Source organism: Gavia stellata, chromosome 28 (assembly GCF_030936135.1).
Source record: "Gavia stellata isolate bGavSte3 chromosome 28, bGavSte3.hap2, whole genome shotgun sequence".
NCBI lineage: Eukaryota > Metazoa > Chordata > Aves > Gaviiformes > Gaviidae > Gavia > Gavia stellata.
The window spans coordinates 2,863,842-2,875,243 of record NC_082621.1 but is presented as its reverse complement, the minus strand read 5'-3'; the positions used below and the strand labels follow the sequence as shown (position 1 = coordinate 2,875,243).

General features: G+C 50.9%; 1 protein-coding gene across 1 annotated transcript; it reads right to left on the bottom strand.

Annotated features, from left to right (window-relative positions):
• Positions 1 to 240: 240 nt before the first annotated feature.
• Positions 241 to 10,917, bottom strand: UBE2Z (ubiquitin conjugating enzyme E2 Z). Its single transcript, XM_059830318.1, has 7 exons — positions 10,598 to 10,917; positions 8,694 to 8,766; positions 6,689 to 6,876; positions 4,639 to 4,750; positions 3,916 to 4,028; positions 3,288 to 3,378; positions 241 to 1,451 (listed from the first exon to the last, which is right to left on the bottom strand). Exons 1-7 carry the CDS (start codon positions 10,915 to 10,917, stop codon positions 1,281 to 1,283), a joined length of 1,068 nt encoding a protein of 355 aa, XP_059686301.1. The 3' UTR covers positions 241 to 1,280.
• Between the last annotated feature and the right edge of the window lie 485 nt (positions 10,918 to 11,402).

The window sequence follows — 11,402 nt, the reverse complement described above, 5'->3', positions numbered from 1 at the left end:
GCTCGTTTACCTGGAGAAACTGGGTATTTCACCTCCACCCAAGTTCCACTGAATACATCTTTGATGTAATGGCACTCGCAGCCAGCAGACACCTCTCCTGAGAGGCCGGCCTTCGCTCACAGTAAAAAACTGCTGTTTAAAACGTTCAAAGCACTGAAGTGTTAAACTTCACGACACCCGGCTAGCTTGCGCTCGGCCAAGTTTGGCAAAGGAATTTGTCAGTAACAAGGCATACACCTCTGAAGAACTCCACCCAGAAACAGTGGCTTCTGTAGCTAGAATTGCCCCTTATTCTAGCGTTTCAATCTGATGGATCAAAGTAGCAGGGAGTGAGGTGGCAGGAGGAAGAAGGGAGGAAAATAAAATACTACACTGAGTAGAGAGGTGGAAAGCAAAGAGTACTTCAGTTAAGGAAACAAAACAGCTCCATTCAGAGCAGCCAGAATAAAATATTTCTAGAATGCTAAATTCAAATCAACACCTTAAAAAAAAATACACAAACTAGACTTATTTTTAAGTGCTCCCCCCATCTCTGACCAGTGATCTCACCCTCCCTTCCCCAAAATGCCAGGATGAACACACCTGCACTCCATTTACGGATTCCTGCAGTTTCCATTTTTCATCCACCCCTTTGCGCCTGAAGTCTCAGTGGACAAAGTCACCCAGGGCTTGAGTAAAGCTTTCAGAAAGGAGCCCAGATTCCACCACTGCTCTTTATCTTTGGTCTGTCTAGAACAGTGTCTAGAAGAAAGACATCAGGTAGATGGGCTCCACAGAGCAGAGAGGCTCCGTCTCTCCCAACCCGCACAAAAAGGTTTTGCCCGGGCACACAGTGCGTGGGCCCTGTCATACCCTGGACTCATCAAAGCGCTCCCACAGCTACAGCTCCACGTTCAGCATGGCCCCAGGGAAGGGCTCACTGTCTAGGAACAGAAAAGCTGTAAAGAGGATTCGCAGTCTAGATCTCATTCTTTAATCAAATGGAGAAAAGAAAAAAAAAACCAACCAGTGTAGGTGTTTCCAAAAAATAACCTGATGCCACATGCTCCGGCTTTCTAGCATAGTAAGTACCTTTTAAGAGTAGCCTGTCACAAGCTTGGCTTTGTCTAGCATGAAGTCTTCTCGTTCAGCGTTATCCACCAGAGCAGTAAAAGGAGACAGAAGATATCCCGCAGTTTTCTCCGCTCTGGCATTGGTTTGGTTGTCGAGTCTGTCGGGGTACTCTAGAGTGTGAAGACAGAACATCCCCACGGCTTGGCCTCTCCACTGTTAACGCAACTCTAAGCTTTAGAGCAACCTTGAGTGTCTGTCTCTGTCTCAGAGGAGCTGCTCTCAGAGTCTATTTCTGTATTCTCCTGCTGGTGTTTCTCTTGCACCTTCTGCCGAATTCCTTGCAAACGCACTAATAGGGACTGATAGTCAAAGTGGCCTCGTTTTTCACCAAAAGGGTCCTGGAAGAAAACCATAGATAAGCCTATTAACATAGACCATTATCCTTCTGGCAAGAAGCAGAAAGAAAAAAGCAGCATAGTAATTGGGCAACAAATGGTCAAAGACTTAAGGGTTAAATCCCATCTTATGACAGAGAGGCCCCTAAACTTTCCACTGTCGTGGCAGAGGTTGAAGACTGAAGATAATTTCTGTTCGGAGTCTCTTTTGGGAAACATTACAAACCCAAGCAAACTTGAAAATCAGATGAAAGGCCAGGCAGACATGGGTTGGATCTCTACTAGCAGCTTTGAGGAAGTAAACTATTTCAAAGATTTGGTCGCAGGCCCACTCCAGGGAGGCAGGGAAAACATTACAAATGAAAGCCCCTAAAATCCAGAGGCCAAAGACTTGACCACACTCTATATTAGTGCTACAGACCCTTTCCAAATGAAAGCATCACTACTCTCGTTTTAAATCAAGGCCCCCAGCTGAGATGTAGCCAATTCAGAGGCAGAAAGTCTTTGGAGATTATTTAACATTTGCTGCTTTTATCACCGTCCCAGGTCGGAGACACATTGCCAGGGCTATATAAGGCGGTGGCAAAGTTTACGCTGTCCTATCTGATGGGAATCTTTGGTACAAGCCAACCCAGAGGTAACTAGACAGCACATCTGGCAAGCACTCAACTGATACAGAGCCTGGAGTGACTTCATTTTAAATACAGGGTAACAAAGACAACAACGCCATCTCTCCAGCACGTTGTGTTCACGCTTCCTGCACTACTGTTTACAAGTGAGCAGAAAACAGACCACGGCAGTCACTGCCTCCGGGAACTGAACACAACACAGTCCCAGGCCACAGTCCATAAACCCGTGGAGAAAGCAACGGAGCCCTGGCTCCTTGAAGAATAAACAAGAGCGGGCCACACCTCACAATCTTCTAATGTCACCAAACTTCACTACACAGCCTTCAGTTCAGTAGTCTCTGCAGACACAGACCTTCCTTATGGGAATTTCTCACTCCAAACATCAACTTTCCTGCTTTGGGAGTGCTTTCAATTTGTGAATTACACAGCCAGCGAAGGCACTGAGGGGGGGGAAAAAGGGCTCAGAGACACAAGATCATTAAATCAACCACCTCCATCTTTTCTTAGTGGAATTTCTCAATGAGTCAGACAAGAGGTGGCTGATGAGGGAGGAAGACACATTTGTTCATATGCAAATGGCTTGGCAATCTATTCTTTAAAGTCTCCTCTCCTGCAGAAACAAGCTCCTGTATTCAACCTGTCTAGATGTGTCTGCCCTATTGTCACTCTTCCCCCATCCCTTCCTCCTCCAGCAACTTTTGACTCAGCCACTTGCAGTCTCATCTGACAGAACAAGGAGTGTCAGAGAAAAGTTCCTATCTGCTGTATGAGCAAAGGAACCTCAGAAAAAGAGAAACTCTAGCAGTGACCCAACAGGAAAACGCTACAATGGAGTTCAGTTGCCACCAGCATTGGATAACCGGCATGTCCCCTCCCTGCTTAACACCAAATCCACATGAAAGCAGACTGTGCCGGTTCCGCTGCTGAAAGTACCACCTGCTTGCCTGGAGACTGACTCAGGTCCAGCACTCTGAGAAGTCTAACAGCCCTGAAAACAGTGTGCATACTCTGAACTCGGGGAAGGCAGTGTTTTATCCACAGGAACATCTCAGGTCTCAGTTTCATGAATCAAAGTTGAAATATACAGTTCACAGAAAAGATCCAGATCCACCCCATGTACCTGTACGTGCTGCACACTGTTGTTTGGCGCTAACCACACACTCTTATCTAAGGCAGTGTGTCATCAACAAGAAAATTGTCTGCCACCCACCTGCATTGTCTGACCCTGGAGATAAAGTCTCTCTTTACACACCCCTTCATAGAAGTCATAGTATTCCATGAAGGATTTCTCCATTACGCCCCTGAACGCAACAAGAGAGCAAACAGTCAACACAAAATGACAGTGTTACAATGGTCACATCAGCCAGGGCCACCCCATCCCACTGAACTCCAGTTCATGTAGTCAGCATGGACACCCACACAGGGTGTCCCAGACAGGGTAGAGCGAGGCAGGACACAGAGCGAAACGAACTGCAGCATCACTGCAGCTGAAGAGATTCTGCACGTGTTTCCACAACAGCTGTGCTCCCCTCCCTCTGAGATTTTTTTTTTTTCCCCCTCCCATAAGACAAAGCACATTTATACTCAAACACAAGTCAGAGGATGCAGCCATTGTGTACATTAACACAGCCTTTGTCAACACACAGCTCCTGAGCACCACACAGATGCAGCCATCGACCTCAGGGGAAACAAAATTGACTCTTTGCTGGACCAGGGAGAGTTAAAGACTTACTCTTCCCTGGAGCAACTGTCAGGATTTCAGGAAGGGCAGCCAGAGAAGTTTATTCTGCTTCCCCACACCCACTTTCTTATGGTCCCTCTGTGCCTCCTTTCCATACCGTAATGGCTCAGGACAGGGACACTTTCCTTCCAGCATGTCGCACACTGCTACCCGGATGGTCTCATGCCGAATACACTCGTTATAGTTCTTGCTGTCCCCGGGGTGCCTCTCCTGGAAACAGAATTTGGGCCAGTGAGTCCATGCGACGGGAATGGCTCTTCATCTCTCCCTCCTGGGCCCGATGAATTTCACTGGTGCACGAACCCACTACGGCTTTGTCTGTTCTGTGTATGCTGAGCTAATTTATACTGCAAATGAAATGCTGGCAAGATTTTACATGTCTCCAGAGCCTCAGACTCACATAGCTGTAGAGACAGGTCAACTGATAAAAGTTAGCACAGAAACCTGCCTCTCTCCAAGACACCAGAGACCATGAAAACCTGAGCAGTTTGGTTCCTGTGTGACAATATGTCCCAAGGAAGCCATTCTGGGAGTCGTGTAACAGAGAAATGAAGAGCCATCCCATCTCCGCGGCAACTTCTCGAATGCCTCTTGTTCTTCTGTTACCTTACACGTACATGAGCTAAGCAGCCTCCGGTTCAGAGCTGGCTTGCAACTCCCCCTCAAGCTCTGACTAGAAGCAGAGCAAGCTGGAAAAGAGCCAAGCAACATAACCTACTTTTGTTCCCATTTCCAGAATGGCATTTGCCACCAGGAGCAAGGTGTGGAGTGAAGAGACTAATAGCTACAGAACCAGAGATGATCCACTTCAAATTCTCACCTGCTCAAAGCCGGGTTCATTGTGATAGGGGTTCTCAGTCATCAGAGACTGGATGGAGATGAGGACTGAAGAGATACTCTGTGCTGGGCTCCATGCAGGCCCGGTCCAAGTGCTAAGGCATTAAAACAGAAAAGCATCAATTAACAACACAGGACTGGCCCAGTAAGCACCATCCCTCCAACTACTAAAGATCAGAAAGCTTGGGAAACCCCATCTATACCTTACAGAAATGCGATAGGAAAAGAAACAGCTGCTACAGAGATAGAAAGCACTGGACACTGAGAAAGTTTTCAGGGTCAAAGTAGTTTATTCTCTCAACCAAATGAGTACTTTAGCTTGAGCAAGACAAGAGAGGCTGGTAAACTTCACTCCACTGTTAACACACACAGGGCATCACACAAGAGTTGAGGAAAAGTAACATTCCTGAGCATTTTACAGGGCACTTTAAAGCTATGGCTATCATCTCACACAGCAGTCTGGAGCAACACAAGCTACCAGCACTACCCTAAGTCAAAAACAACTCTTAACTGAAATCTGATCTTCAAGACTCAAACAAGACCATCGCTTGTGCAGTCTGTAATGCAGACGCTCAGCACAAGGACTGCCATCAAAAGCACTAACGGATGCTCTGCAATAGGAATAAGATGCCCATTTCATACACACAGGGTAGCAAAAACCTTTGCACAGAACAGCATAAGCAGAAAAAGCTGTTCTGATGCTTGCCCTTAATATCCTAGTTCCAGATACAGACCTGTCTCCCTGTGAGCTGAACAAGGATGTGCTGACCCACATATGCTCTTCCTAAATCCTTTCATTCGCAGCTCCCTCTGCACTTCCCGTTTCTGCTAAGGCCGAGGCTTTTTGTTCACTCTTCAATAATTTAGCTTCCATGCCAGGGCTACAACTGCAGGAACAACAAGGCAGATTGCGTGGGAGCTGCTGGGCACTCACACCCCTGAGATATGGACATGCCCTACACATCTCAGTGCTTTGCAGGCATTGGCATCCAGCTCACTGGATCAGGAAGACTCCTATGCTGAGGAAGGTGCTTCCCAGCACAATGCATCTCCCTATCAGCCCTGAGGCCAGTATCTATCAGCTGATGGGTATCAGCTACTTGTGCCACTTACACCAAAGTCAGTCCATGCACAGCACTGCTGAAACCATCCCAGCAAAGGCAGTCTTATAACCACATCAGTGCTCAGACTCCTGTTGGTTAATCAAATCCCTACAGCAATTCAAGCCGTCACTGCCCCTTCCACACCTGGCTGCCATAACTACCTCTCTGCAGCAGAAGGAACTACGCACTAAGACCCCAGCTGCACCAGTCCAGAGTCTCAGCAAAAGCCTTTCTTTACTGGCAACTGAACCAGACACGGCTGGGGTTGGGAATATCACACCACGGCCAGGGTTCCTCTGGCAGAGCCGTAAGAGCCATTCAATCAACCAGGGCTTTCACATGTTTAAAAATCAAGCAGGTGAATAACAAGCATTTGCAGCAGTGGAGCCTGTTTGAACAGGCAGCATGGGAGCAGTGCTTGTAAATCATTACACCCACCGCTCAGCCCCACATACTATGTGTAGGTGGAAGCCCAGAGCAGTCAAATGGCTCTCAAGGAAGTTCTTGGCGGCTTTTAATTTTATTTATTTATTTTTAAACCCACACAGAGAGAGGAAATTAAAACCACAAAAACCTACATTCAAACAACATTAAGGATCAGGCTGCAAGGCGCAAAAGCGGAAGAAACGCAGTGCTCCAGCTGAGGCTTTGCAAGGGGAAGCAGGAGAAAAGCAGCAGCGTCCACTGAACTTCATGCTTCCCCTGCTCCATTCTCAGGTGGAGACAAGTTAGACTCTTATTTCAGTAGAGGAATTTGTGCTGCTTTACAACTCTGATTCTGTACATGACTTCACAGAAGCGTAAAGGTGCATCCGAGCACACGTCTGGGGCAAGAACAGGGCACAACGCGCCGAGAAGGATGCGTGAGGCAGAATACAGCCTGCAGCCACCTCCTGATTTCCCATCAAAACAGCCAAAGTCTCCTCTTACCCTAGAATACTCAGGCAGACTTTCCCATTGCGGTAGAAGTTGGGGTTAAACCTCACTGTGTTATTTCCCGTTGTCATCAGTTTGACCCTTGGTGGGTGGATGGGATAATCTGGAGGACAGCGAAACAGGAACAAGAAGAAACCCCCTTCATAAGGCGTGTCAAATGGGCCTGTGATCAATGCATGAATCTGGAAAACAAAAGCCCGTCTTGCGCACCACTTCAAAATTGTGCAGCACCGTCAAATCCTCAACAAAGCCAACCGAAGGCAAGAAATCTCCACCCAGGCAGCAGCACGGAGGCAGCCTCTTCCACAAGCACACGCCATGTGCAGGCCATACTTAACCCTCCCTCCTTCCCTCGTTTGCCAGAGCCACTGCTGCGCACTTCTCTCCCCTCTGCCACACTCAATGTGCAAAGCAGGTTTCCAACACAAGGTTTGGCCGGAGTCCATAACAGCTGCCTCCCATACATCTCTATACAGTCCAAACCAGACTGAATCACAGTTCAGCTGGTAAGCTCTGCTTAAAAAAAAAAAAAAATTTTGAATATGAAAAAAAATCTAATTTTAGAAAGAAAAAAATTCAGAATTTCTGCCAAAACTAGAGCATTCCTCAATTTTATGGTCTCGTGCTGATTTGGTCTTATTAAAACCAACCACTCAATTTCCTCTGCCAGGATCTGAAATTAAGACCCTATTCTCTCCATGCTAATTACCCTCAAAGATCCCAACTGTATACCAGGAAATCTACTCCCTTTGGGCTATTAAGGAAGCTTACTCCCCAAGTGATCCAAGCAGTCTCCTTTAATGATCCTCTTACCTCCCCAGGATTTCAGTTAAAAGCCCCAAGGCTGGTGTTCTACAAACCTGCATTTCCGTTGAAGGGCATTTTGGCACTTTCAGCTACCAACGCTGAGGGAAGCCAGAGCTGCAGCTAAGTGCCCCAGGTGGGAGTTGGCTGTTCAGAGACACTCCCTTTGTGCTACCTCCAAAAACCCAGGGGCCCTGAGTCAGGCAGGCGCTTACACGGGGGGAATTTGGGGGAATCTGGGGGATGCCACGTTTGTCAGGGGGGTGGGAGAAGTGTGCAGCAGAGGAAAAACCAAAGCACCCTCACGTACACACGCACACGCACCTCTCAGAAACCAGCACAGCCAGACCAGGTGACACTGGCTGGAGAAAGGGCAGCACCAGCCAAGAAACACACCAGATCAAGAACACCATTTGAGCAACCTCTGCCTCCCAGCTCGCTGCATTCTCTCTGATATAATCGGAAATTCCCAGTCCTGGAAAACCCTGAGAGCCAGGAGGGAAAGAACCGGGGCAGGAGAGGCCGTAGCCATGCCCAAGTCCCTAGGGAGCAGGTCTGCTGGAGGTGATGTGGTGGGAGCGGCTGCGTGGGTCAGACCTGCATGCAACCCTGGTACCTGCGAGAACCCGGCAGGCAGCTCCACAGCAGGACAGGGCCCGGGTGCAGGGACACATCTTTCTACCAGCTCACAACAATTAAACATCTCCAAATTCCACAGGGGGAATATAGATACTCCAGCACTGGTCATGGCTAATGCACATTTCTCATTCCCAGCCTCTCTGAGAAGCCCCCCATGGCCAACAGCTTTCCATGGAGCTCTCTCTTCTCTTCTTTGAGCTGCTCTACTGATTGTTTTCAAGCATCAGGAGGATGAAACAAGTTGGATCAGCACCCCACTGGTTCGCGGGGTCACTAAAGCAGAGCTGACTTTATCTGTGGAAGCTCCTCAGATCCCTGTGATGGTATCTCTCCACAGAGCCTTTTTCCTTGAGAGCCTCATCCCATTTTGAATGCAGCCCATCTCAATGTCACCAAGAAAACTGGAGCCTCATTATGCTCTTGCAAGACTCACCCTGACTTCTCTCCAAACATTAAGGGAATACTCCATTTGGGCAAACCCAAATGGCTTTAAGCAGCCATCAACAGCAACATAGAGAGAAGCAGAAAGTTGAACCAGCTCCAAATCTTCTCTTACCTTGGTCATGTCGTGGGGATCAGGCACAACAAACATTCCCGGGGGCGGTTCCTTGTAAATGGACATGATATCCCTGAACAAAGGAAACAGGAATTAGTCAAGATCTCCCTTGGCGTTCATCAGCCCTCGAGGCACAGAACGTTCTAGATGAGAAATCTGTGCACAGATGCAAAGGGAGTCTTTTAAGATGGAAACTTGTACCTTGTGAAGAGCTAGACATTTTTCTTTTGCCTCTGACTCTTTTCTGGCTGAGCTCTTTCAACTTGTCCCCAAAAATAGTTGGGGCATTTCAAAAGCACAAGCAGCATTCAATGAATCAATACGTGAGGCGTCAGACCAAGCGCACCTTGACTACCTGCCACCTCGTAGTTTACCATAGATCATCTCCAGCGCATAAAACTTCAGCCATAAACTTCCCCTAAGGTAATTGTTTAAAAGTTCTCTTAGGTGAAGTTTGTTGTTTAAAGGATGACTTTCCCTCCTCGTGTTTTCTCTCTTCACACTCAGACTATTTACAGGATCCCTTTCATATACCCAGTCATTTGTTTTCCCTAAACATACCGTGACTCAACTGCCTTTGAGAATATTACTGCTCTGACAAATTTGGGTTTAATCAGAGAGCAGATTCAAGAGTAGTTAGAATGCACATACACACGTACTTCACCACAATGGTCTTGCTTCCTTAGGAATGTGGACTACATGAACCGAAAAGTAACAAATCACCTACAACTCCGTGCAGTTTACAGATAAACTGAATGGCACCTTCACCACCAAAAAACCTCCCTCCCATAATTGGAGCTGCGCTGAACTCCAGGATAAGCTCCCGCTCGACCTTCCCATTTGGGAAGCAACCAGAGTTCAGAGAGGTTTCAGGGCGAGAACAAGTGTGAGAGCAACAGGAGAGCCTCGCCTTCCTGCCTACTGTTACAAAGTCAGTACTTTTGGCATTTGGATTGGAAAGTGCCCAAATATCTGGTGCCATCTTTGGAAGACATTATACAAGCTCTAGAACAAGGATGAGCAAGAGCCTGGCAGGCAGTGATACTTGCTCCGAAGGAAGAGGAAGAACTTGTTGAAACAGTGCCAGCATGTCTCACAATACAAGATCATATTGCTCATTATATCAAAGGCTATCGACACACACCAGGTTTAACCAGATGATCCTTTCAAGAGTCAGAGCAACCAAACGGGTGGGCACTGGCAGGAAGGAGGATCGCTACGGGCAGGTTTAGGATAAACATCTTAACTCAACCCTTGATGGGGACTGAGAAGCCTGCTTCCCTCCCCATTTAACAGCGCCTTCGAAGAGCAGCCAGCCATCCCGAGGGCAGGATTAGAGCCACGCACCAAGGAGCTCTGCTGCCGAACGCCCCAGCAACAGCAGATGGAGAAAGAGACCCCGGATGGTGGTACAGGGGTCCGTGGCTCCAGGGCAGGCGACGCCCGAGACTCCATCCTCGCCCAAGCACCTGGGCAAGGAGAGTCCCGGGGCGTGGTGGGGACCGCGGTCTGTCCCCAGGAAAGTCCCAGGGCACGGGGCGGGGGGGGACACCGGGGCCTGTCTCCAAGCCCAAACCCAGGTGTCTAGGAGCGCTGGTGAGGCCCAGGGGACAGTTACCGCCTCGAGGGTACCGGGGACGAGCCAAGCGCCTCTGCCGCGTTACGAGCCGCGGCTCCGTGCCCGCTTTCCGCCCGGGCAGCCCCCGCAACAGACGCCGGGGCAGGGCGGCGGGGGTTCCCCGGCCCACAGCTGGCTAGGCCCGGGGAGCCCCGCGGGGCCGGCAGAGGCGAGGACCGGAGCCACCCCCCAGGCCGCCACGGCAGCCGACCCCCGGCCGCGCCGCTCAGCCACCGGGCCCGGGGCGGGGAGGCTCCGCCGCTCACGGGCAGGGCGGCTCTCTCACCGTTTGATCCGCAGGAGGCAGGCCGGGCTGGGCCGCTCACTGTCCCAGTCGCCGCTGACCGTGGGGTCCCAGAAGGCGGAGTGCGTGAGGAGCGCGGCCCCCGCGGCCGCCGCCGCCGCCGCGATGGGGGCCCCGCCACTCCCCGGGGCGACGCCGGCGCCCGGCGTCGCAGCGCCGAAACCCGCCGCCGCCCACAGCTCGGCGGGGATGAAGACGCCGGGGCTCCCCGCGCCGCCGCCCGGGCCGGCCGAGGCACCGCCGCTGCCCGCCGCCAGCACCGCGGCCGGGGCCGCCTCCTCGGCGGCCGGACTCTCCGCCATTCCGCGCCCGGCCTCGGGGAACGCCGCTTCCGGGACTCCGCACCAGCGAGACCGCCGGCCAGAGCGGCCCCCGCCCCGCGCCTCCACCACCGCTCGCCGGCCAGAGCGGCGCCTCCCCCGCTCGCCTCCTCCCACTACCGGCGCAAACTCCCCCCCGCCACCACAGAGTCTCCCTCCGCCGCCAGAGCGCCCCTTCTACTGAGACGCGCCACGGCAGGCTAGAGCGTACCGTGCAGAACAGCGCGCCCCCTGCTGCGCCGGGGGTCCCCCGGGCTGGAGGCAGCAGAACTACTACAGTTCGGGGCTTTTTGGGTGGAAAAAGCCGGGCTGGGAAGCGGCTGCTGCAACAGACTCGCTATCAGCGTGCCTCAGCCTGCGGAGGCACGGCCGGGCAGCGTTTCAGCCCGGACCGAGGCACGGCCGTGGCCTCAGGCAGCACCCAAAGCCCTCCCCAGGCTGCACACCCTCACCCCACCAGCAAAAGA